The 27501-nt window shown below is 41.2% G+C and overlaps 2 protein-coding genes across 11 annotated transcripts in view; one reads left to right on the plus strand and one right to left on the minus strand.

Annotated features, from left to right (window-relative positions):
- The window catches only part of LOC118228354 (regulator of G-protein signaling 6), a 99947-nt gene extending 92442 nt beyond the window's left edge, over positions 1-7505 (plus strand). For 5 of the 7 annotated variants that reach the window (XM_035419824.1, XM_035419816.1, XM_035419831.1 and 2 more), the window contains 5 exons: positions 72-197; positions 729-915; positions 2347-2436; positions 3235-3291; positions 4657-7505. In XM_035419824.1, coding sequence (XP_035275715.1) covers positions 72-197; positions 729-915; positions 2347-2436; positions 3235-3291; positions 4657-4707 — 511 coding nt within the window. In that variant the 3' untranslated portion in view covers positions 4708-7505. The remainder of the gene's footprint in view (positions 1-71; positions 198-728; positions 916-2346; positions 2437-3234; positions 3292-4656) is intronic. The other 2 variants (XM_035419839.1, XM_035419847.1) reach the window with 2 other exon arrangements.
- A 235-nt stretch (positions 7506-7740) lies between these two features.
- The window catches only part of LOC118228387 (zinc finger protein DPF3-like), a 49572-nt gene continuing 29811 nt past the window's right edge, over positions 7741-27501 (minus strand). For 2 of the 4 annotated variants that reach the window (XM_035419884.1, XM_035419876.1), the window contains 3 exons: positions 12826-12938; positions 12479-12560; positions 7741-12317 (listed from right to left, as the gene is read on the minus strand). In XM_035419884.1, coding sequence (XP_035275775.1) covers positions 12250-12317; positions 12479-12560; positions 12826-12938 — 263 coding nt within the window. In that variant the 3' untranslated portion in view covers positions 7741-12249. Of the gene's footprint in view, positions 12318-12478; positions 12561-12825; positions 12939-15362; positions 21477-23471; positions 24361-27501 lie in introns of those variants that run through there. The other 2 variants (XR_004765476.1, XR_004765475.1) reach the window with 1 other exon arrangement.

A 27501-nucleotide genomic window follows, 5' to 3' on the forward strand; every position in this document is an offset into this window, starting at 1 on the left:
CAGGAGGGTGGGGTCCTGTCAGACTGAAGGGACTAAGTGTGCGGCTTCTCTCTCGTCCCGCCCCCATGCAGCAAAGAGCCTAGCCAGCAGCGCGTCAAGAGGTGGGGCTTCTCGCTGGACGAGGCCCTCAAGGACCCCGCGGGGCGGGATCAGTTCCTCAAGTTCCTGGAGTCGGAGTTCAGCTCGGAGAACCTACGGTAAGAGTGAGACCCTGCTTATCAGTTCGCCAACTGCGGGCCCCCTGTTATCAGCACAGAGGCCACTCTCCCCTTTGTTCAGTCCGACTGGTCGTAGCCGCGAGGCCCTCCTACGCTAATCTAAGTAACTTAGCAGCACTGCCACAGATAACCAACTGGGCCCTGCTGCATCGCAAAACCACAGACTCGCCATCACAGGCGGTTAGATCAGCTCTTTGAATGAGAGAAGCCCCATTAGGGGCATTAAGTGGAGAGAGGGCCATTCAGAGCAGGGATTCGGAGAGCAGCAAATGAGGGGAGAGTCAGGGAGATAATACACAGCCTCCTTATCCTTAGCAGTGTCTTCTTACTTGCTCTACACTTTATTCTATCTTCATTCGTTTTATAGACACAGTTCAACGGAGTGTCTTTAAACTGGTAATAACAGCTGTGGGAAGATTCCACAGTATCGCAATGCAAGAAAGTCTCAGCTTGCTGGGCTACCACTGAGACTCAGTATAATGCGTGTGGTATGCCTTATGCTTTGCACAGGTTCTGGTTGGCAGTGCAGGACCTAAAACGGCGCCCCCTACAGGATGTACCCAATAGAGCCCAGGAGATCTGGCATGAGTTCTTGGCAGAGGGAGCCCAAAGCTCTATCAACCTGGATTCCCACAGTTATGAGCGAACCAGCCAGAACCTCAAAGATCCAGGCCGCTACAGCTTTGAAGACGCCCAGGTACGGCAGCCGCCCCTCCCCCGTCCCCTCCCCCCCTTCCCCAAAGCGCATGCAAAACATGTCTGTCTTGCTCATTGAACCAGAAGAATATGAAGTGAAAGTGAAGCAAGCAGAAATGGAGATCATGTTTTCAAGGGGTTAATGACCCGTGTAATGCCGCAGCGTCTTTCCCCCTCCCCAGATTCCCCCAATTCAGGCTGAATTACTGTAGCTTTGTTCGAAGGCGTCCATTTCACAGTGCATTAGTGCGCTGGCTCTGTGCTCGGTTTAGCGCTGGATCCAAGACTCCGTCCTGTGGGAATTCTCCCCCTCTTGCTTTAATGTGCCTGGTTTACAGGCTCCCAGCACTCTGTGTTACATCATTACCCAATTCCCCTGGGCCTTTCACACACCTGCAGCCTCACACACTCACAGTGACACACACACACACTCACACAGTGTACACACAGTGTTCCACATGCCACTGCACAAACATGGACAACTGTCCTACTTAAACACAGTTGCAGTTACATGCAAACACATAGTCCCCAGACATTTGAGTCTCCCAGACTACAGTGTACACACAGACTATCTCTATGTTTATGGTGTATGTATTTCTGTAATTTTTTCACACAAACAAGGAAGCTATATAAATATGGTTCTTTAAGTATGCCAACTTATTCGCAAAGGCTTGTGCTAATTAAGTGGAGCTATTAACAAAAAGAAAACCACTTCAATGTACAAAAAATAAAACAACTTCAAAAGAATGTCATACCTTTGACTGACTACAGCTGCTCTAATTGGTGCAAAACAGAGGCATAGTCGACAAATGAGAGAAGGTATTTTGAACAATAGTTTTGCAAATGATTAAATGTTACGGACATGTCTGCTCTGCCTGCAGTGACTGCTACATTTACTGTAGTGAAACTGGCCACTATCCATTTGTTATTTTTGGACAGCATTAGAGGATCTTTTTGTGCATCTGTATTGTGCCACATTTCTTCTTGTTTTCTTTTGATAATTTTGTCATTCCCGAAGCCATATATATATATTATTGATTGAATTTCACATTTATTTCATTGCCCTAGGTAAGGTGTGATATGTATTAACAATTCCAGTTCCCTCTTGCTGAATTTATTTGGTCTTATGTTCAATTTATTCATTTTACATTTTCACTATCATGATTTTTTTTCTATTTTGGTGTTTGGACTTTGGAACAAATTATACTGTTCCAAGCTTCATCTCTAACTGCAACCAGCACTAATAATTTTGTTTCACAGTGAATTTAGCTACTTAACCTTTCAAGGTGATTTTAAAAATTGGTTGCAGCCTTTTTTTCAATTATCAAAAAAAAAAAATGAATAGCGCACGCAATCGCAAATCATCAGAACCTCACACGTATGCAGTTGCGCACGCGAACAAACGCTCCCACCCCTGCGGTTTCTCTTTTAGGAGCACATCTTCAAGCTGATGAAGAGCGACAGCTATGCTCGATTTCTGCGCTCCAATGCCTATCAGGACCTCCTGCTGGCCAGAAAGAAGGTGGGCTCCTGTGACTTCCAGCCGCAGTAATCTCCCCATGGAGACGGTTGAGTGAGAGCCGCTATTTGGGCCTGCTGAAGCTCATATGTGTCATCATAGTGTGTCCTTGATGAATTCCTTGAGCACAACTGCTGGTGGCTTGTGTTTCTAGGACAATAGAAAGGAAATGCATTTCCCTGGTGCAGTATTGCTAGCTGTTATGAGCAAAGAAACTATATCTTTGGTTTCTTGCCGGGTAACACACCCTCAAGCTACATACAGGACTCATAACCAAACCACCGGGATGAATTATTTTATCTTCATTCCAAAACAATCTTGGTCCGTTTAAGCCTGCAACAGTGATACTAACATTAATGTGAATTTTGAGATCAAACTTGTATACTTCCTATGGTTTGTATGTTCTTGGACTAAATACCCAATTTCCCTGTTAAATACGTCAGAGAAGGACAAACCAACAGAAACCTCACAATCTGTTACATGACTGCATATTAACATGATCGTATAACATCATATTACATCATATATTAATACTACTATATTAACCCTGATAGCCATGTGCACAGTGTTCTGCAGTATGTCCATTATTCTTATTAATGATGTCCTTACTTACTAACTGCTACGGCTGGCTTGAGAGCCCTCTGCTGGTGCATGTAGCCACTGCAGGCTACCTTTTTCTCACCGTTAGCCGCTGCGCTAGGCCGCACGTCCAAGCTGACTTACGCTTTGCTTTGTTTGTTCCTCCTCTAACCTCCACCGCCTCCATTTCCCCCTCTTGCCGCACTGCTTTGCCCCTTCCAGCAGCCTGAGAGTGAGCAGGGGCGCCGCACCTCCCTGGAGAAGTTCACGCGCAGTGTGGTGAGTATGGAGCCAAGAGTACTGCAGCCAAGGCCCCAGCTGCACCGCTCTCAGCATGCTTCCGTGTGCTCTGAATGGGGGATACTTCAACAAACAAACTAATTACACTCCAGTAAAACCCCAGTGATGCTGTCCGTTTGGGTCCTAAAAGCCCATCAGCCTTATTAATGTGCTCGTCAGCTTTTTAAAGGTTTTGCACAGGTGTAACTGAAGAGTAATGAGATATTAGAAAAATGGACAAAGCTGTCCCCGTGTCTGAAACTAGAAACCAAGATATCACCTTTCCCTAATTGACCCAGACCTTAATCTTTTGCTATGAAATGTTGTAAACCTTGTCATTGCAACTTCCTTCTTGGTCACTGAAAATGTTTAATGGATGATGGAAATGTTTATTTATCTCCACTGGTTTTATAATGCTTTTATGTTAGATGTATTGCCACACCCCAAGATATATTACACCCAGTTTGTATACCATCGTGTTACCATGAACATCTGTGAAGTCCCCTGAACTACAGCAACATTAATATTCAAAGATTTGTCTTTAATATGCATGAAGTGCTATAGACATGGTTCCAGGGGGGTTAAATGACTATTAGTGAAGGTGCTTACCTCCCTACTCTCTCTCTCTCCTTTCAGCACAGAGTTTAAAATTCAGTTATTAATTTACTTCAATCACTTTATGCTTATTCTTAATGCCAGACTCCCACGCTGCCTCCCTATGGAGCACAAGAACATTGTTTTACATGATGGGACACAAAACCAATATATATTCCATGCAAATACCACGCTAGCACTTTAGCTTATGATGCTGTTACAGCTAAATGTTTAATGAATTATTAATAACCCACAAAACACTATTTAAAAAGTGCCAGCTGAAATTTTGTAAATATTAGTAAATGTGTTATTAAGAAGGAGGCCGTGGTGGTCAGATTGAGAGAACTCCACAAATGGCTAAAATATACATTGTTGGGATGTGAGCATATGTGACAGCACAGCTTAACATTTTATGAATGTTTCAGTCTGAAACCCAAATGTATTATCTAATATTTGTTAAATATTCAATGATGGAATAACAGTTATTAATGTAAAAGTGTAAAAATGGTTCATACAGTATTTGCTCTTCAAATGACTTTTTTTGGTTACATAATGTTCAGAGATATGACATAAGCATATACCATCTCTCTAAGGTGTTCCTGCTGAATGAAAGACTAGCATTGCAGTTTCACTCTCCATCTGCTCATGCTAAAAGGCTAAACAGAAGCTCTTAGAGCTGTCAGGTGTCTTTCCTGGGCTCTCTTTGTCGTCAGATTTGTACATTGTACAATTGTACATTCCTTTTTTCCCCTCCACTCTTTCGTTTTTCAGGGAAAGTCGCTGACGGGGAAGCGGCTGACAGGCCTCATGCAGTCCTCCTGACAAGGCCTGGGACCGGACTAGCGCGGAGAGCCCAGAGTCGTCACTGTCGCGCGGGGAGAGGGACGCCAGCGAGACTGGAGTTTAAGGGCCTGCGGAGGGGTGCACTGTGACAGTTGAGACAAACCAGACTCCTCCCTCACCACCTCGCACAGTCCCTGCACTTGCAAGATAGCGAGCAATAAGTTGTCGATAAAACGAACAGGACACTGCTGTCTCTGTAATTTATGAACAAAAAAGTGACTTTTGCATTTAAATCTATAAACATATTTAAATCAAAATGACTATAGAACTTTGCCTCTAAGATAGTTCATACTACAAGCTAACTGAAGGACATATACATAGAGTTTATTTTAGATTCAGAGTAATTGGTTTATCATAAGTTTATCATAACTTCTTTGTAATCTGGCTGCAGGCATTATTGGTTGTTTTATTTGTTTTTTGGAGGCTGCTTCAAATTGACAGTTGGAGGGAGACTCTGAGGAAAAGTCTGTTTGCTTCAGAACATTCCAAGGGCAGAACGCCAAAAGGGCTCGACAGAGATTACAATGTATAGCTGCATGCCACCTAAAATGTGTCTGTCTGTATTCTAGGTAAGACTGTATAGAGTAAACGGAAATCGATATAATCATGTTGTGTGCAATGGTACAAAGACAACAGTGGATGCTGGGTTAATTAATACAAAAGCATGTCAGCAGAAGGTTTTATCCACTATTAAAAAAGAAAAGAAAAAACTAAACATAATACCCTGCACTGTTGTATCCAACAGAAAATCAAGCTGTAGTGTACTACGAAGTATGCAGGAATTAGGGATATTTGCTTCTAACATCCAACATGGAGCTTGTAAGCTAATGTCATTTAAGGTCATTAATTGACGATGTACAAAAGTAACATATCCATGGAGGTGAACTGATGATGTCAGAGCTGATGAAACTTGACGCCCAACAAAAGTGTTCCACACCAAAGCAAGGTGGTATTTCAGTGATTGCTTGCCATGCCAGCCAGGATTCATAAGGGATCGTGTCAAATTGGTGTCATCGTCTTGAGTGTCATCTTGTCTTTAGAGTCGACTGTTTGTCACAGGATTACAGAATTATGATTTTGAGGTCGATTAGCTTATCTCAAAAAGCAGTGGGAAAAAAAATCTGTGTAGCTGGCAATCTGAGGCATTCGATGAAATATACCAGTCTGTATATAACACCCCAGTAGGAATATTAGCAATACAGAGGCAGGAATTTTGCTGAACTGCATCATCACTGAACAAAGTAGTTTATTGAAGTTCAAAGTGATTTGTGCTGCACCCACACTAAAGTGAAAAAGTATCTTGCCAATGTGGAAAGTCTGTTTGTTCATGCTGTGATCCAGATCCAAGTTCATACCCAGCAGTAAAGCATATCCAATATGTAAAAAAAAAAAAAAAAAAAGATTGTTTAGCTGCGTTCAACTATGAATGCTTTATGATCCAGCCCGGAAAAGCGGGGCCTCGGTCGACTGCTGTTTAGAAAACAGAAGAGTTACTGTGTCGTCTGTGCTTTAATTTTAAAACTGTTAACACAAGCTGAATGTACCGGCCGATTCCACAGGTTTTAAACCCTATAAGGACGCTGACGCTGTGCGATCCAGAGACAAATGTCCTGGGACTGGAGTGCGTGCCCATAGCCTTTTCCTGGCACTTCTGGTGCCGTGGGACTCACTGTCTGCTGTTGCACTGTATGTTGCATGAGAGAAATGTTCTGAGAGGTAGGCATTATGTACTTTTACACAACACAACAAATGTACCAAAATCTGTGCGGTTTGAGAGTCGGACATGTGTACAGCTTTCGAGTGTCCATTCACCGAATGGACAGTCCCTGTATTTGTGCATGCTAGTTGACAAAGAACTTGCTGTTACGCTAGAGTCTGGTACAGGTAACGGGGCCCCCAGGCCTCTGAGAAAGAAGAGCGATGCACGAGACAGCCCGGCCCAACCTTTTTTTTTTCCAAAGACGACCAAGCTGTCAGCATTGCATTGCCCCAGCACATCACCTGCCACCCGCCGAGTCAGTTTCTCTGGATTCAAAACCGTAGACTGTGGAGCTGCAGCTGGATGCATGGACAGATATTTCATATCAATCCCCTATTGGACTGGAACGTTCCATCCTCATTCCTCCTAATTGGACTGGGAGTTCATACCCGGGTGAAGAGGATATAAATATCAGAGGGCCAATATATAATACCCTCATATGAACACAATTCCTCCCCTCCCCGAACAGCATGCACCAGCTTATCCTTTACACAAGGCCCAAAATGACTAAGGGCAGCTTCCATAAACTACAGCTCCCTCTAGTGGACAGCCTTGGGAGGAAGGACGTCGCCAGCATAACCACTGCCAGAGACCATTCAGAATTATACTGACTGTGACTGGAGGACTGCTTTGGTGACTTTTGTTTTTAAAATCTTTTTTATTTTTATGGTTCAACTGCACTGTACAGATTCATATTGTAATTCTAATTATCATCAGCTGCTGTAGACCTCCTGGTCATGAGATAGATATGCTTAATTTATTCATACAGACTCCAGTTAAATGTAATATTTCCAACAAATGTACAGTAAAACTGCATATAGAAAGTGTGCTGTATAAATTCAACACATAAAAGCACAAAAACTGGTATGGGCACACAACTATGCATGTGATATTTCTGGGCGATTCCTGCTTTTAGTTACTCAATCAAAAAGATGACTATTCGTGGGTTAAAAGACCCAAGAGCCTGATATCTTGTAGCCACCAAATAAACTTTTGGACTTATGTCTACCTGACTGAATTTCCCTCTCTGTTTTTATTTCCTCAATCACTAATGCATTTTGATCAAAATGAATGAAAACAGACCATTACAATTATGTGCAATTTGTTTTTTCCACTGTTATTGATTTTCCCAACACAACTAATAATGTGCTTTATGAAATACTGTAATTGTCTTCCACCTAGTGGCCACTGTAAGAACTACAGGAATTTAATTATTTAAATATAAGTTGTGGTAGGACAATAAGACACAAAAGGTCAGTGAAACTTTTATTGCATACTGCAGATGAAGTGGTAGGACCATCAAAAAATCTTTTCAAATATAAAAACTAAGTGTAACAAAGAAAAATCCATTATATGTATGACTATATTTCACCACACCCTAACCCTTTGAAAGTACATCAAGAGCAATAGTTATTGTCAGTAAACCATAGGATGTGCACTCTGTTGACAGGTGAAAGCAGTATGTCCATTCTGTAAAATTCTTTGCATGTTATTCTATTGTGAAATATTTACCCTCTAAAACAATATTATCACTTTTCTCTACATTATAGTACAAGTTTGGGAATGGAAGCTCACACCTATCAGGACTAAGGGTTTCAGTGTGAAATTGCCTTTCACCAAATACCCACACTTCTGGGTTGGTGTTCTGGGGTTGAAGAAGAGTTGTGATAACCATATCTTCTATCTGAATAACAGTAGTTGTAAGGGTTCACTTGGCTATGATTTCAGAAGTCTTTTACGCCATTGTATGGCCATGGAAAATAATTTCTTTGGAAAATCTGCTAAAAGCTTCTGCTAAATGCCTGAAAACGTGCATGTAATATAATGGTAACCTATATACATATGTGGATTGCAATATAATAATGTTACTGATCTAGTATGTCCCTAACCTGAATGTATTTATGCATGGGAATAGATTGGTGGAAGCTGGCCCAGGCATTCTGAAAAATAGAAATATAGAAATATTGGCACTTGATCTTAAATCTACATAAAATTAGACTGGATTAGGGACCCTATATCCAGGTCTGATTTTATTTTAAAATGTTCTGTAAAATACTAAAACAATGTTGGATCCCAATGAAAGGGTTATTTATGCATTTAAATATATGCATTTAACTTACATTCACTATTTACCATCAGATATTTTCACCCAGCTTTGTGTCGACTTTTATTAATATTTTTTTTAAATTCTGCTTCTTCAAACATGAGAATGGTTTGCCTCTAGCTAGTTTTATTAAATAACAGTTACAGTTATAATGTTGTTATATTATTTAAAATGAACTTCACCTATGGAGTACAGCTGATTATTATTCTTTCTTTGTATTTATATTTTCTCCAAAATTACTATAGTAGTCCCTTTCTTCCCATACAGACCACTGCTGATGGAATTCTGAAGCTGCTTTCTGGTGCCAGAGTAATCCTTCATGAGCTGACAGAGAATAGGGGGTCAAAGGTCATAGAGAGGTTAACAGAGAATATGGTATAAACCAAGGCTGAGAGAAGCTGTGAGGTTCACCCTTGACCTCTTCCACTTGGGTATACAGATAGCCCTCAGAGCGTCCCTTTTGCTTTCTGCTGACCTGCTCGAACTGTAGCTGAATCCCTCCATCAACATTGCATTACAAAGGAGGGTCCTGATTAAGCTTTTGTTAAAAAATTGTTGTAATAAATAATTAAAGTCTTTAGTCCATGGATTATGGCATTAGACATTCTTGAAAAATTAGTGAGGGGGGTGGGGTGGTGGGGTGTGGGACAAAAACGGAAACGGCCACTGAAAATAGAGCCTTCCATTCATTATTCAGACAAGCAGAACAAACAGAAATGAGAGAATGACCAGATGGAAAATGCTCATGTAATAAGTCAGAGAAAAACGGAAAGTATGAAAGTAGGGCTAGGATGTTACAGGCAATGTGTTAGAACTTGATTGGTGTGTTGGTTTCATAACAGTGCGAGACCTTGTTTCTAGACACTACCGAGAACAGAAATTGCATAGCAGATTTTCAACAGTAACAAGGTATACTGCACCTTAAAAGGTGCTTTTACATTGATAAACACTTCTACTCAAATATTATCCAAAACAATATATTTTTTAAACAAAGGAAATCTTAAAAGATCCATGATGCAAATACACCATAAACACATATTTGAGCTCAGGGGGTGGTAGTTCAATGAAAGGGGAAACAGCCCTGAATAACCAAATATATCTACCACATGACTCATCTATTTCATGATTGTCTGAGGAAGACAAATATAAAAGTAACCATACATGAATGTATATCCCCTTCCAGTTATGTTGCCACACTTCAAACAATTCCTTTATGCTTCATTAAATATTATAAAAACCGTTACAGAAAAGGAGAGAAACTTTTGGTGTTACAACACATTTCACCAAGTATTAGTTTATATTAAAAACTTGACTGTAAACAAAGATCCTAAAAATACAATGGCTCCAATCTACTATGAAATATATATCACACCCAAACCAGAATGTTGCACAACTTAAATACAACAAAATATAAAAAGCAACTAAAATATATATAAAACAAAGTTTTAGAAAACACAGTACCTAAATTGGTACTACACACCAAAAAAAGGTTTGTTAATTATCATGGTGTATGTATATATGAAATTTTACTATAATGGTTCATTTGATGACACCTGATCAGATAGCTGTGTGGAATGCATGATTTCTAACAGTCCTACTGGATTAGTGTTACTATAAGGTGGAAATATTTGGACTACACAGTTGTGTTCACAAGTGATCAGTTTATAAGTGTTCCAAAGCAGACAAGCCTGTGTCCCACCCACACGCCACTGTGCTAAGGATTTATCTCACTGTCTCCCATATAAATACAAACCCATAAACAGAAGAGAAGAGCTTAGTGTCCTGTTCTTATGCTGCCCCGACTAATAATATTCTGGATGTATGTATTTTACTTTTACCAAAAATACAAATTTTAATTTAGCATGAAGATCTCACTAAGAATCTGTAAAAACGAAATGGTAAATGGTAAAAAAAGAGTACAATTAAGTACAAAAGTAAAAATAAAAAATTAAATTCTAATTTTGGAGAATACAAAAACCAAAGCTTGCTGTTTCTAATGGAGAGCTAAGCAAACCAGAGCCTTTTAATAATTTGAGTTTGTTAGATCATTTGATCGACCCCATACAGACAAATTTAATCTGGTATGTTTCTTAACTGAAAATCAAATATGCTTTCCAATAAAACTCAATAATCACAGTGATTTCAGGCTGGCATTGTCATCCGTGTTTTTCCACATGCTGCACAGAATGTAAAAGTCAAAAAGGACATTTCGGTTTTTCACGTTATTGCTAGAACTTGAAAGCCTGTCAGATGCTATCACACTGAATAGCACGGAGCTGTCTCAGCTTTGCTCTTTGGAATACAGGCAGTACATTTTATGTCTCTTTAGAATTCTCTGTACACCAGCTTTGCAGTGATAGTTTCAGAATTTGCCTCCAAAGACAGTAGCTGTACACAATGACACCTCTGCTACCTAAACTGCCCAGTTCTTGAATTCCACTGAGGTCAATTCACAAAAAACCTTATGTGTGAATTCTAATATGGTTCTTTTAGCAAGACACGGAAGGGCAACATAAGAATTCTAGGGACTGTGAAGGCGTGGAAAAGTTATTTAAAGTGGTTGGAAAATTATCTATATTTAACTGGCATAAAACATGGCAATTATAGTAGTAACATTAACACAGAGTTATTACTTAGTCTTAGCCTTGGCTTTTTAAGGAAATGAATAGTTTAAGGTATCAGCATGGCATCTGCTTCAAATTCCCTTTTCGTGTTAAATATGAATACAAATTTGTAAAAATGATATTTATTCTGAATATAAAATCATGTTTGTTAGAAAACAGCCTTACATAATCCTCACTATAATGGGAGAAAAATCACTGGTTTTAACTCCAAACAATAAATCTAGTTTATTCTTTGTTCTTAGAGAGCACGCCTCTCTACTAGCATTACATCACTCGCACACCTCACTAGATCACGCCATTAATTACGTTTTAATTTAGTACATAAATCAGAACATCTGAAGATTTTCTGCATTTTGAAGCATTCCAGCCATGTGAAGTCTCGCCTTCTCACAAAGCTTCTCTAACACTGTATCACAGTGACACTTTAGCGACAATGCTAAACATGTATGGAGGTTATGTGGCAGTGAACACGTTTCTACTTTGTGTTTGGAGAATTTTTTACATGTGCATAGCATTGCTTTTATGATTTCTCCTACACTCAAATTCAACATGCAGATAATTGTGACTGCACTCTACATTTCTTTGGATTCAGTGGCTAATGAATGAAATGTGAGGTAGAGCATTACTGCTATATCTAATAAATTATGGAATGACCTATAATGAGAGATTATACAGAATGACGATGCTTCACCAAGTTTTTGCAGCTATAGTTATCTTTGCCTTACCGACTAATAAAAGTGGCGACCGTATTTTGTAACAGTATTTTTTCGGTGCATTAAGGTTCGAATGAAAGAAGATCCCACAATGTGTCACACTGTGCCCACACAGTGAATGGGTGGTGTATTTGTCAGAAGGAATTTACCAGTGCGTGTTTTGATAGGAATGTTGCTGTGATGGGTGTCCTGTGTGTGTACGTGCGCGTGTGCTTGTGCATACTGTATGTGTGTGTGTGTGTGTGTGTGTGTATGAGTGTCTGTGTTACAGTAGGAATGTGGTTGTGTTGACGTTGGGTAGATGCTGGGTGTCTCTTCCCTCTATTGCTCAGTAAAGGCTGAGGCCTTGTCCTTCAAGAGTTCCAGACACAGATGACAACTCCAGCTCCCTGAGGATAGAGAGACAGAAAGAGAGAGATTTTCTAACATCTGTCATAATGACGGCGCTTCCCTGTAATAACACTGAACTGAATATAGGAGGTGAGAACAGCTTGCTAATAATTTATCTTTATTAAGATTATTTTGGGGTTTTTATGTAGGTTGTGCATACCTTCAGGAGGCTGAGTCATGGGAGGTTTCAGGCAGTACATGTGGTATCCCCGATCACAGTCATCACAAAACAAGAGCTGGTCCTGTTAAGGAGGAGACAAGATTGACTGGACAGAAGAGGGAAACAGAGCAGCAGAGGCTGTATTTGCATAACCAATACAAAACCTTAGCTCAGTGAGCCACTCACTGCAATATTATTGGTTGGAGAGACCTCATTTTCCCATGGGGAGACATAGCAGATAAAGTGTGGCGAGCAGCTGTAATGCGATTGGCTTAAATCTCTGCCCATCTCCTGACATAGAAAGCGGGCGTGCTGTGTGTTCGTGTGTAATGAGGGGAGGGTCTTACATCATTCTCCGAGGTGCCGCACAAGCTGCAGGACTTGCACTCGATGCACTGCCACTGGTAGGTGTGCACCGCCTGCATCATGTTGTCTGTGAACTGCAGGCAAGTGGGATGGCCTAGGAGGAGGAGGAGGAGGAGGAGGAACAGGAGGAAGAGCAAGAAGATCACAGTCTGAAATGAACAGATGTGGCGCTGAGAGATCTGCCTCACTACTAAGTAGTTTGGGTTTAACTGCATACAGTATAGCGGGTTTGGTAGAAATCAGTCAATCAGTTGTGCCAGTGTTTTAAAAGTTTCAAGGGCACATACTTTTGAGGCTGCTCAGTGTGTACTCACATGTAAGAGTGCAGTGCCCTGGTGGCCTTTTCATTTTTGAAGCCGCACAGGATTCGCAGGCTTTCTTTTCTTTCCTTGCACTGTGAGCCTGCGTTTGGCCTGCTAAACCAGTTAAGTCTGCAGACTTCAGTGCCAGAAGGCTTGGCAGGAGGCAAGTGTTAGCATGCTCCATTTTCAGATGTAATATGAAGATGGTTTAATGAAACCGATCCAGGGATACTGTACTTCTATTATTGCACCACATTCCAAGCTCATTATCAGTGCCCAGCCCCACTGAAAAACATCAGTTTGGAATCATAAACAGTCCAAAATGCTCAATGCAATATTTCTGTCACACAGTTGCTTCAAAGCTCATTTTTCAGTTTTCAGCTCTATGTAGAAATGGTAAATGCACTCACCTGGATCTGAGCGTACATTACTGAGTGGCGCAGAGCTGCTACAGATGTTTCCAGTGTATAAAATGGTCACAACTTAATCTGGTTAAATTAAGATTTCCAGGGTGCAGAGCGCATATGTAAGATCTGTATGTGTGTGTGTGTGTGTGTGTGTTTTTGCATTCAGCTATGAGGCATACGATAGCTGATGACATGATGTGAGTCTTTTGCACAAGTCAAAGTCCAGCTCTCTTCTTAACAATGTCTTTTATGGGTCCACACAGAGAATACTCCGCCTGCAAGGCTATCACATCTGTCCAGCCATCCATCAACCAATCATTTAATTTCTCAGTTAAGCAAGGGATGCAGCAGCTTTGAATATCGACACAACCACACAGAAAGAGTGACTCCGTGTTGTGAAATGGAGAGACCAAGATTCTGCTTCCGTTCCCAGCATGCGCCATTCGCTAATTGTTCAGGAAGTGAAGGAAACAAGGCTAAAAATTGCCTTCTAATTAGTGTTATCTGAGAGATCCAGGCACACTGTGGCCGCCTCTGATGAGCTCAGGGAACTGGAAGCATTTCTCAGGATGCCGTGCAACCATGAGCTGCGTTAGAACAGGAGCGTGTTGCATTGTGCTCAGAAACGCTTCACAATGTAATAATGACCTGAGGCCTCTGAACTACACCCAGCAGACTTATCTATGTCCATGCATGGAGATGCATGTCTTTACAACTTTACAACAGCAAAGAGCAACTCCTTTATGCATTTTTCCATTTGACTTTATAATGCATGCAAGTCATGCGTCGACAGCAAGGTCAAAATCATGGTCACATAGAAAGCACAATTTGGTCACAATACACATAAATGTGGACATGTAGACATTCCACTACTTTGTATGAGCTACTAATGCATGTCCCAGGAATGCGGAATATCCAAAATGTCAAAATGGTGAAACTAAATGAAAATGAAAGCGAATCAAATACAAGGTACAGTGAATTACACTAGCATTTACAAACACATCAACTTGAGTCCTAAACTGTTAGAAATCCACCATAAGTCTAGTTACCAAATATAGACAAAGGCTCTGTAGTGAAGTATAATCAAGACATTGTATGTTCATAACTACCATGAAGCTGTTCCATGATATCATCATGCCCATTCATACCTATGCAAACAACTGATATGCAAACACTGGTAAATGTGTCAGTGAGATAACTAACAGTCTGCTGTACATAACAGTACAAGCCTGCCTAGTGCTGATATGGAAATGCAGGGATTCGTGTGACAGGTTTTGATGGCAGTTAACGAACTACGATAAATGACAGTGATATGGTTACAGTACTTCTGTTGTAGTGGTTATATACAGTAACTGTAATTATTGAACTACATGAGGCCCAAGATCAACTAACTGCTTATGCAATCTTTCCGGTATGAGTTCAGTTAAAAGGGTTTTGAGTCAGAGGTAAGAGCTAGAGTAGACATTCTTTAAGGGGTGGGATTAAAAATAACAACGAAACCATTTGAACATCCCTTTCGCTCATGTTATCATTAGCATTTAGAAACATTATATGAACACAAACCTTAAATATAAACTCATATTTAGTTTTTCCTTCTGGTTCTAGCCTTTGTTTTCTTCTTTATATTTTAACAATGCACCAGTATGAAGACATACCCCTATGTTTTAGAGTTAATGTAGCTTCTAATTGGACCTTTTCCGCCTGGTCACGGTTTAGACTCCGGTCATGGTCTCCAGGTGCATCTGGTTGACCACTCACGCTCACTTGCACACCACTGACCCATTAAAACACCAATAATCCAGGCAAGAATAGGAGTCTCGTTCTTTATTTCCTTCTGGAACAATAAAAATAGTTTCACTAACAAAGACTTTTTACCATTTTGGTTATTTACAATTGAAAATAAAATCAGTTTACAACAGTCATTCTGAACTCAAGTCAGCTCCACTACAACTTGGAGCGGAACCACTGAGATGCAGCTTTCATTGACTCCTTTAAGAGGTATAAGGACTGTACAAGACTTCAGTGAAAACCATCTGCTACCTTTAACACAGACTCCGTGGCCTCATTCAGTGAGGACAACTGTTGCTCACAAGTGCGCTAAACCCATTTGTTTGAGGTTCATTGACATTGCTAAGAACTCACAAGTAACAAGCAAACATGGAGTTCCCGAGGCTGCTACTGAAGTTTCTCCATGTGTGGTTAAATATTTGTGGGGTTCTAGCAAATAAACACAATTTGCATCTGTGGAGGCTGGGATTACCCCATTTTCTTCTCAGCCCAACAGGAGTGGCTGAAACACTGAACAAGTTCCTGAGGAAACTCAGGGAACAAGAGAATAAGAAACTTGGACTTGAGTTCAGTGAGGAAGGCCATGCAGCGTGTGCTTCATTGGTGTATTTGAGTAAACAGTCTCTGACAGCTTTTTATGTGTATATGTTTGTGTGTGTGTGTGTGTGTGTGTGTGTGTGTGTGTGTGTTTGTGGCAGTACCTGTATTTCGATCATCTGCACGGCCTTAACCATTATCTCTCTGCTTTACACAAGAGCACACACAGTCCAGTGGCTTACATTCTTTACATGCCACATAGATAAATTGACCAACGGTTAAATGCAATTCTGATGACAATTCAACTGGAAAACATACTCGGAAAATGATCAAGTAGTTTAGTGAGTGGTCATTTTCCCCTTGTTTATATCACAACACATGTTACTGTGAACAAAGTAGGGTCATGTCAAGGGCTATCACTGATCTCCCCTCCCCTTCCTTCACCGCCGACAACTTCAGGGCAGTTTACAACGTAGCCTGGTTTTGCTGAAGATAACAGGCCTGATATAAAACCAGACTGGAATATTTCTATGCACACAGACAGCTTTCCAATGCCATGCAAGAGGCCTTGAGCGAGTGATAGTGAGAGAGAGAGAGACACACAGAGAGAGAACAAGCAAACAGCTACACACCTAAAAAGAGGCGAGCATGACCACTTCCTGGTGCGTTTGATGTGAAAAGCAGCCGTGCTGTGCTGTGCTTTAGCTTGGCAGCAGATCAACTCGGCCAAGCGCCACGGTGATGTACAGTCCTGACAATGCCTTGCAGACGTGAAGGCAACGGTTTCCAATGTGGGTTCACAAGTCAGTTCCTGGTGCACGCTTCGACTAACACGAGTTTTACAAACAACACAGTTCACAGGGAAACTCGCACAGTGGTTGATGATTTTAAAGACAATCACAGAAAGACAGCCCCCTATCAAACTGCCACTTTCATTCACCTCTGCCTGACTTCATACATGAGTGATTGGGGATTCCAAATAACAAAGCTGTACAATGACTGGGAATTAATAAATAGGTCTGTTTGTTACTGCCGCTAGTATAACTATATAACTATTTTATTTGCCCTGACAGCAATTATGGAGCTCAGTATAGTCAATGTCCTCTATTGAAGGTCGTCCCCCATCATGGAACCTTGGTCTTTAGCTTACCATGCTAATCAGATCTCTTGTCAGGAAAATGTGGACATCAAGGGGCATTCCAGAGATGCCTCCTTCACATTAGCATTGTGCAAGTGCAAAGGCAGTGGACTGCAGATTTTATTTGGCCCACCGGTACGTCCAATGATTGCCTGGGGCAATCTAATAACATGGACCTTCCAAAGGGCTAGACTCCTGTTACAAGGCTGCACTCTAACTACGGCTGGGGATTGAATGCTACTGACACAAAAAAATCTGCCAAGTGAATCAACTCCTGCACTGTTGAAGCTCTAGATGAGATGTTCTTAACCTGCTCACAGATACAGAGAATAATTTTCCAGTCCTCAGCACTTCCTATTATTCATCCGTAAACTGTTTTGAGTCACCTTTTGTAATGTACTGCATAAAGGTTGCTGACTTATGCAAAGGTTGTATTACTTTTTTTACGCAATGCTTCCACCACTCAACTCTTACATGTCAGGCTTTTCCCCTTCGTGGCACATCAAATGGACCATGGCCAAGCTGACTGGAGCACGCAGGCCCCAGGGATGGCTGCTCTGGAACCTGCTGACCTTTTTTCCCAGTGAATTAACAAGAGAACGTATCCTGACAAGCGGGCTGCAGCCTATCGCAATCTTACTGATCTTTTGTGGTGTGCCGTCTCTGCATTTCCCATGACTCTTCAAAGGCCAGATGTCAAACCAAGGTGATGCCGCTGGTTTCAGCACCTGTTCCTGCACCGTTTGGCCACAAGCTTGCATGTGTTTAGCTGAAGTGCAGTTGGCGTTCTCCACTGAAAGAAAAATTTGGGCCTTTCCACCAGATTTGTGACCTCTAGCTTACATCAAGACAGAATGTGACATCTGTTACACTTTGGTTAGCTTTTCATAAGACCATCAGCTGAGAAACATCTAGAATCTGTAAGAAACTGCCAACCTTCCTGCACTGGAATCCAACATAAGTCACAGGGCTCAGTCTTTTCACTATAATTAAAGACAGTACATAGCAAAAGTAAGAATGCAATGTTTCTGATCAAATAAAGACAGCAGTGTAGTATAGTGGTTAAAGAAATGCTCTTGTAAACAGTGGGCTTAAACTTAATTTCTCAGCTACCCTTTAACAGGGTACTTACTCTACGCAAATCACTTCAGTGTCTTATAATAGCCGATACAGAATTAACAAATAAAATGAAATATGCTGTTAGTACAGCTACAGATTCACCTCTTTCCTTCACTGTCTGTGGAATACAATCAGAGGAACACAAGTTGAAAGCCTACAGGAGCTTCCCCACAGGACGATACACAATAAGTCTATTACACCAGTCATCTTCCACAAACCAATGATGCATGGATTATTTCTGTCTGAAAATGCAACCTTCTCCCTCACCCACCAGAGACCTCAGAGCATACTGAATCTTAATTAGACAGGACACCATGTGACCTGTTTTAGGACAGAACAAAATAATCAATTTATTTCAAGTCAAGAAACTGGGATTTACTGGGGTGAGGAATGCGATATCAGAAATTCCATGCCTCAGCTTGATGCCAAAAGAACTGTCCTGTTTATGCTAGGCCATTTACTTTCAATGAGCTGATATTTTACAGAGCTGAGAACCCAGGGAAACTACACTTTACTGATCCTGAGAAAACCCAAAACCAACATGGACAGATAAGACTGCAGCAAATAAAGGTATTATATAAACATACTATGGCTCATGTTGCAATTGCAAGTATGAATGCAAACCTCTCAGTGACACTAAGTCTGTCAGCCTGTGACTCTAAACCAGTAGTGGTCTTAACATAAATGTCCATATGTTTGCTTAATCAGGAAAAACAATACTTATTAGCAGGCGTTTAACAGCTACATTGTAGTCTCATTACAAGTCCATCATTGTATGTGATTAGGATTTCATTCCATGTCATTATTATAAGCACCAAAAAGAATGAAACAGTCCAGTGTTTTGACAGCAGTGGTAACGGATCCTTACAGTGCTGAGTTTCCTCAGTTGATTTGTCTTGCAGTTTGTCCCAATGGTGGCTTTGTTTACAAGCTGTCGTATTTAATCATTCAGATTGCAATATATGCATTTCCTGAGAGGAATACTCCTTGGTATTGAAATTATTTTCTTTTGCATTCACTCTCAGGGTTTACAATTCGCTGACTTTAATTCATTAAGAACATTATCCATCATATTTTTAAATCTAACAAACTGCCTGCCGCTTTCAAGTGGATGGCATACATCCTTCTCTTTCCCATAATAATGGCTTATTTTAAAGAGGGTTCAAAGGTGAGTAAGCTATGCAACATTGTCAGGACTAGGAGTAAATGTAAAATAGCTAAGGAGAAAGAGAGAAAATCCTCATTCACATAACATTGCAACTGTACCTCTGGACAGTCTATCGAGAGACAAAAGGAAGTCCTGATGAAGTCCTATTTTACTTTTGAACACACAAGAAAACACAAGATTGAAACAATACACTGAAATCAAACAGTCCTAATGGGAAACATGTTAAGAGTTTTGGAAGACCCATTTGCTTTTCCTTCTCAAAAGATTTCCTTGTGGGACAACTGATTACATTGAAATTTGAGCATATTTAGATACGGCACAGTTTACAGAACTTCAATAAGTCCAAAATGCCTGAGCATCTACTGAGGTCAAGAAACAAAGGAAGGTACTGGAAAAACATAAACGAATGTGAAACAACGTGCTAAACAAAGTCAGCAGATCCAGCCACAAATGTTGTAAGACATCACCAACAAGAAAACAACTGTGGATTCTTCAAAAGAGGCCTGGATACATTTCAGAAGGTTCAAGTTCCAGAATGCAGGGTGAAAGACAAAGTGGGTTTGATGCTATCTTCCAGAACACTTCAAATTTCTGGTACTTCTATTGCGAGAAGACTTATATGTACCCCCCCTCCCCACCCCCCACCAGCAAAAACAAATATTTCGGCTAAGCATTACCATGTTTCACAGTGGCTTGGCTATTGTCCACATTTACCCGCTCACAGTTATATTAGAAATATGAACTACAACCCCTATGTTTGGAGACAGGAGCCACTTTCAGCAGGTTCCCAGTTCCCTCTCTCCGCCAGTCAGCTCAGTGACACTGCAACTGCACAACTTCGTAAAGGGGAGCAGGGGCAGGTCCGGGTGTCAAGGCTTGACTTCTTGTCCAAGTCAAGGCCGAGCTCAGCGCCAAACCTTTTGACTCTGATATGTCAGAGAAGATGGTGTGGGCCCAGAGGAATGGGTGACAGCATACAATGCTGGGGGCACACGGTCAGGCAGTGACATTTACGAACCACGTCCTGAGCTGTAACCTTTCCTGATCAGGGGGCAGCCTAAGCAAACTGCCGGCATTTATACTGTGCAGTGTCGGTTTGCATTTCCCATCTAGTTGGCATTTTCAATTCGGATGAGACAGGGTGACATACTGTCTCAGTGGATTTTTTTTTTTTGTAACTCTGAGCTGGTCCATTACTTGCCTTAAGGAACCGGAGATTGGCTCCACTTCTCAGAACTGCCTTAAATAAGCCATTACTGGGAATCCTCACAGATTTTCAAAGCAAAGTTATTTCTCAAAGCTCCTTCCCTCTCTTCTGAGAAGCTTCCGCTCACTGACACAATTCTACAAGCATGCCGTCCCTCTCTCCCCTGACATCGCCTTCTTTCCTCCTGGAAAAAAAAATATTCTGGTAAGAATTTATGAGCAGGCCGATTCTCTGGAGGCGATGGCAAAAAGTCAAGCAGTTCGCAAGAGGAGATCACAATATCGCATGGAATCTTCCACTTCTACCCCCTTTAAACTGAGTTTTTAGAGCAGTTGTCAGACAAAGGTTTGCTTCTCTTGCATAATGCTGGACAAAACGTCTTCTGACTGGCTGTGTTATTATTCTGTGTAGCAAATAAGGACGTGGGCAAACAATGCAGATGCCAACTGATGTTCTTACTATGGCCAGTGATGTTACAAAATGCTCTTTAGTGCCTCTTATTTTGACTTAAAACTTTTTACAGAGGATGTTGAGACCAGATAACTGAAACAACCAAAAGTAAAAGTGTTTCAAACTGGGCTGTGGGCAATGGTGCCTGAAACATGTTAAGATTTATTTTCATAATTTCTCTTTCTTTTTGTCATAATTGCTTTTGTCATCTTCAAAGTTCGAGTCCCAGCTCAGCCTGGGAGGGGGAGGGGGTATTCTTCTTCTAAATTCCAGGGTGTCTGGGACTTTATTGCACGTGCTCGGGACAGCGTCTATCTGTCTGTCTGCCTGCCTGTCTGTCTGCATATCTGCAGGGGCAGAGCAAGACAGTGGGAGAGCTGGTCAGTGCTGGGGTTCCTGTGGTCCATGGAAGGGGGTGTGGGGGTGCGAGGGGGCCAGGGAGTGGAGGCTGTGGCTGATTCCTGTTGACTGCTGTCCTGTTGGCTGATCACTCAGGATCCGCTTGACTCAGCGTTCCTGGGAAGGGAATGGGCAGGACTTGTCTTTGAATGGGCAACATGACAATGGTAAAACAATTAGAAAAGGTGAGAGAGCAACCAGTCTGGTAAAGTCAAGGGGCAGTTTACACTAGATAAGTGGTAGACTACTGTGTGAAGAGTAGTGCATCTGATCAAACATATGAATAAACTGGTCCCTAAAAGGTCTACAACAGGAAAGTCTTAGTCAAAACTAACCTGTCTTAGTCAAAACTAACCTGTCATGACTAAGTAGCCCACATTTCATTAGAGTTTATTATCTTGATATCTTTCATTATCATTATTATCTTGTTATGATAGACATTTGAGATGCACTGTGAGTCTGTGTGACTAACTCTTTGGCAAATAGCAAAACTCCATTCTGTCCTATCAACAATCCCCCGGTCTGCTCTGAATGAGTCAAAGTGGGTTTCAGGTGAACTGGCAGATTTGGGCACCCTTTCGCCAGCTAAATCACCCTTTAATCTGCCGAAAAATAGGACTTGAAAATATGCTTTGTTTGTCTGGACATTCCTTGAGCACTATTTCTGGTATGGACCGGATCTCTGTTGTGTATGAGAAAAATCAATAGCCAGTTTTTTACATTTTCTCATAAATTGCATAAATTTTCATGTCTGAACCTAAAATGTTCAGGCAAACTATATATAGGAGGCATTCTAATCCTTTTTAACCTGTCTGTGAAATGCTATGCAGCCTGTAACAGGAGGGCTGCAGGTTCAAAGCTCAACAGTATCCAACTGTATCCACAATGTCCAGTTTAAGATGCCCTGAATAAGGGCTCTTTCAACAAAATCCTAAAATATTATGTCTATCTATAGGTATATACTTTCCTGTTTTAAAATCATTGTACTTTTCAAATCCTACGTTACATGTGGCATGTTTTAAGGCTTTAATTTCTGCACGGAAAGCTTTTTTTGTCTGACTGAGTCGGCATTCCTCCCAAATGGAATGGCGATTATTTCTATTTGGCAGTCAGCTGATGGCTGTGTGACAGTGATCCACTTACTCAGCCTCATTCTGGCACAATGGCCACTAAAAGGGCTTTTTCAGCAGAGGGCTAAGCCCAGCTAATTAGATTGGTCAATTATATCACACAGTAACCTTATCACCCATGGAGAAACCCACAGGGAAAGGTACACATTGCAGTGTTAACATAATGCAGTAATGCAAAAGGCTTTCCGGCTGATTCATAAATGCCGTCTGTATCTCGAGCGGCATCACTCTGAAGAGAAACGCTCCAGCTGCTGATGGACTAGCCATTGTGCATAGTGTACGTCTCTCGCTTACAAGAGAAGTATGCTGCAAATGTGCAAAAAAGAGCCTGCTGGTAAGGAGGTTCCATGAGCTATCTTCTCACATACAACTCAGATGTGTGAATGGGATTTTGCCACTCTTAAGATACATTTCAGACTCAGGCAGAGAACAAACAGCTTCAGCTGTCAGGCAGACCAGGGGGGATTGAGAGCAGAGAGCCATCAGCTGTTTCTATAAAGCTACTCTCTGAACTTCACTGAAGAGCACACGGTGCTGGGTTGAGAGATTGATTTGTGGTTTGGGAATATGCCCAAATCCAATATTCTTAGTTGTCATATTAAGTTCCCCTATTAGACAAATGAAGACATGTACATTCTTCAGTCAGTTCAAGAGAAGGCAATGTGATTTGCAATGAAACAAGATCATGAAAGCTCATGCCTGGTTAAGACACTGGATTCCCATGTATAAGTTTGTCACATGTGAGCTATGGGAACTCTGATAGGTAGTCACTGTGTGCCATACTGGTATGTGGTTATATCCAATTAGTTGGCTTTATCTAATTTCAGTCACCTTGAACAGGACTAGCCAGCACTTAATTACAGTGTTAACATCCATGTCCACCATCTCATGGGCACTGCTGTCCCCAATGTTCCTATAAGCAGAGCCCAGAAGAGCTGGCCCACACAGAAAGCATGAGAAGGAAACGCCAATAGGCTCTTACCTTTCAGCTAACTGCCCCCAGCCAGGCACGCCTTCCCTCTCTCCCTCCACCAGGACCCCCACTGCGGTTTCCCCCTCTCTCCATGGTAACAGCAAGCCAAACTCTCTCCCCCAGAAGTCACTTATTCCTTCACTTTCACATTATTGCAATCCAGAGGTAAAGACAGCGGGAGCCCTTTTCTTCACCAAGGCAGGGGCCGCTGTTGAAAATGGTTCCATTAAGCCTCGTTTCCTCTGCCCAGACTTCTCTGTCGCACAAAACAAGCTGGTTTCGTTTGACATTAATTGCGTTTCTCCCAATAGTCTTTTTATTCATTGTTTTAAATCAAATCCCACTTTGCTGGCAGGTCTGTCCTACACCACACTGTACAGTTAAATCCAAATGTTCCATAGTTTTTTTTTTTTGTAAAATAACTGCATTTCCCCTCCAGGGAAAAAAAAAATCCAAAGAAGAGATTCTTCTGTTTTACACACAGTCAGCACATAATTCAGGCAGACACTGTCCATTGCTCTTTGCTTTTCAAAGTTTACATAAAAATAATAATATTCCTAACTTATTAAAAAGCAGAAGTTTTCCACTAAAGATAAAAATAACAATTGCTTTCCTCTTCTGAAGAGAACAGTTGTGCTTTCCACTAAAAACAAAAATCAATTAAAAAAGAAGCAGCAGACTTTTGTCAGAGGTTTCTGTCTTTTTTTCTGTCATTTTTTAAAGTTTGTTTCTGTTCTCTATCTGCACCGAGGCGACGCCACGCTGCCGTTCGACAAGGGCTCATCGAATTCATCGTCGTCGAAGCCGTGAAACGTGGACGCGTCGCTTTCGGACGTGGCACCAAACAATTCCTCGGCCCCGCCCATCTTCCTCTCGTCTCTCCCTCCAATGCGTCCAGCTGACATGTATGATGAATATATCAGCACCGCAGTATGGCAACACACAGCAACAACTACAAAGCAGTCAACTAGGCCTCAAGCTTTGTCACAGGCCTATGCGTCTTAATTTCCTTCATTTCTGAGTGGCGATAGCAGAAAGCAGGTAAGAGGTAAGGAGTAGGGGAAAGGGGCGGGAGGGAGCGAGGGCAGGGGCGCTGGTGTACCTCATGGACCACTTCGCTAAACTGCAGTTTAGATCTCAGGAGATACCAGAGCGCCAACTACTGTGTGTCATAAAGATTTGAAAGATGGCCGTCCCTTTAATTCACCACAAACTTGTGGAAGAGGGGCAACAAAGCAATACGTTTAATGGCCATGACATATCAGTCAGCCAAGTCACGCAATGGCTATTGTGTACTGTGGAGCACAGCGTGTTATTTCCTCTTTCAGTTGAACAGCCTGGAATGGGGACTGCCAGAAAACATGGTTTCCTGCAAGATGTTCCCTCCATACATTTGCTTATAACTATGAGCCACCAAACAGTTTATCAGAAAAAAGTGCAGGGAACTGATTCCAGGTTCAACATTTCAAAAACCACTACTCTGATAGCAATAGTACAACACGAATAATGAATAACAGTATGTCTCATGGAGAAATAATTGATAATGGATGCAAACAATGAAAACATGAAATGAAACATAGAATGCCATTTCTACCCATCCTATAAGCAATGAGCAAGGACACAGAGATAAACATTCCAAATTTCTAATCTTAATTATTCAAGCCAACACTAAATTGATAGAAAACTCACACTAAATCAACATGAATTGTGGGATACACTGAATGCAGGTAAAACATATTCTCTAGAAGGTTACCAAAAGCTACCAAAGAACTGCATGCCTTTATTCCCAATTTAACCCAATTAATGTGTGACCTATATCAAAATGAACTCTATCTGAGAAGCTAAAATGTCAGTAAATAACTAATCAGATCAGAAAACATACGGTTTTCAAAAACACTGCATTAAATGGCTCACCTCAGATTAGGTACAAGCAATAAGGGGATATTAATTTTCCTTTTAATGGATTACACTATGTAATATAAAAAATGAAAGTTAATCCCACAGAAGAGAGAATTATGAAATGTTTAGCATTTCCATAAGGGCCTGACTGCAAACACAGCTGAGCTGATTACATTTCAGTCATTTATTAGCTAAAGAATCCACAAACCTTGCTCTCAGGGCCTTAATTGGCAGCTGATTGAAAGGAAACTACAAAAACCAGCACTGCGGCCCCCTGGGAATTGTTTGACACCCCAGTCTAATAACTTATGCAAAGCCGTGCAGTTTCCATTTCTGTATTTGGTCTGCAGCACACACAAGCACATCTACGGCTTGCTGTTAGCGGTGGTTTCCAATGCACCACACACAGATAGCACATCGTCTTTGACTGAGCAGACATGCAAGACAAGATGCATTCCACATGAAGTATAAATTGTATAAATCTGCATAGAATAGGTTTTATAACCAAAAGGATACAGGCTAAAATTCTCAGACCACTGCTTTTTGTTAGTTATTTAACCTAAATCAAGTCATTTCAGTAAACACTTGGCATTACATGGATAATGGGTCCAAATGTAAGCAATGTCAGACATGATTGTCTGATACAGAAATCAGCATTCATTCAGTCAGGCGTTTTCCAGCAATGGTTTTAAAACTGGATTTTATTTATCTTGAAAAACAAGCCATCAAAAAGAAGTTGACCTGCATGCAAGCCAGGGAAGTCTCCTAAACAAGCTCCTCCCTTATCTGTGAGAACACGCGTGGTCCTTAAATCCAGTCTACACTCAAATAGGAAACCTCAGGAAGACACTACTAAGAGAGAATTATTTAAGACTGGCCAAATTGAACCATCCCACATGATTATAAATAAAATGCTATAATAACCATTCTGCTATAAAACATTTCCACTGCCTTCCCAGAGCTGTTTTTTAAAACCACTAATTCACTGATCACTGAGTTTACAACAGTTTCCAAGATAACAAATGAGCCTTTTGCTGATGTTGCAGTATTTATTGACTGTGTGAGTCACGGTAGGAGCAGTAACACATCTAGTGCCCTCCATGACAGCAATAGCAACTGATACTGAACTGACAGTAGTCATTACTGTACTTCTGGGCCAAATACAATTAAGCGAAAACTTCCCAGCAGCATCCCCAGAAAACGAGAACTTTTCCTAAATTGCTTCAATGAGTACAGGGTGTTTGTTCTGTCTATGGTACTTTGTAAACAGTCTAGCGCTTAAAGCAATCCAATCCGCCAATTAGTTCTCTCACCATCAAAGACACACCCAGCCAAGCAGCTCTAGTCAATGCTGAAGAAGAAAAACGGTGTTGTAAGCCGACAGCATCATTGTCACTACAAGAATAGTGACATTCGACCTGTTGAAAAACCAGTGAACCTCCTGTAACTTCAAAGTGGTCTGGACTGAACTACAATGGAAAAATACAACAACAAAAAAATGACAGTGAGGGAAAATGTTTCTCTTCAAAAGGAAATATGGTCTCGATTAACAATTTTAACGTCAATGCAATTTTGATGAATATGACCTCACACAGACTTTCAAACTCTATCCTACAGAGGAGATCTACGGCGTACAGACAGACAGAAGCTGAGTCGTACTTCAGATGTACAGTGTGAACACAAACCAAAGGTTGGAACATGAAAGCGAAGAAACTTTGTGACACTTGGAAACGAAGCTGCCAACAAGGAAGCCCGTAAAAGAAAAAAAAAAACGTGACATGGCTCCCGGATTAGTCTAGCCCACCCAAGGCCCATAAAAAACCCGCAGCATCTTTCAGCAGCTAATTTAACGTGCCTCATTAAAAAAGATTGCAGACTTGCCTTCAGTGCATGAAAAAAGGGAAATGAGGTCACTATCAAGGTTTATATTTTCCTTGTTCATGATACATCTTCTCTGGGTTAGAGGAAATGAGGTTATAAAAAGACACCACTTGCATGTGTACATTAAAATTTATCTTAAATGTTGAATTGATTCATTTAGTGCAGCAACTACAGAGCTGTATATCATTTAAACACGGTGGGGTTCAGTGGGTATTATTATTCCAGGTAAAACAGGTCCAGCATGTGACAAAACTGCAGA

Source organism: Anguilla anguilla, chromosome 1 (genome assembly GCF_013347855.1).
Source record: "Anguilla anguilla isolate fAngAng1 chromosome 1, fAngAng1.pri, whole genome shotgun sequence".
Lineage (NCBI taxonomy): Eukaryota > Metazoa > Chordata > Actinopteri > Anguilliformes > Anguillidae > Anguilla > Anguilla anguilla.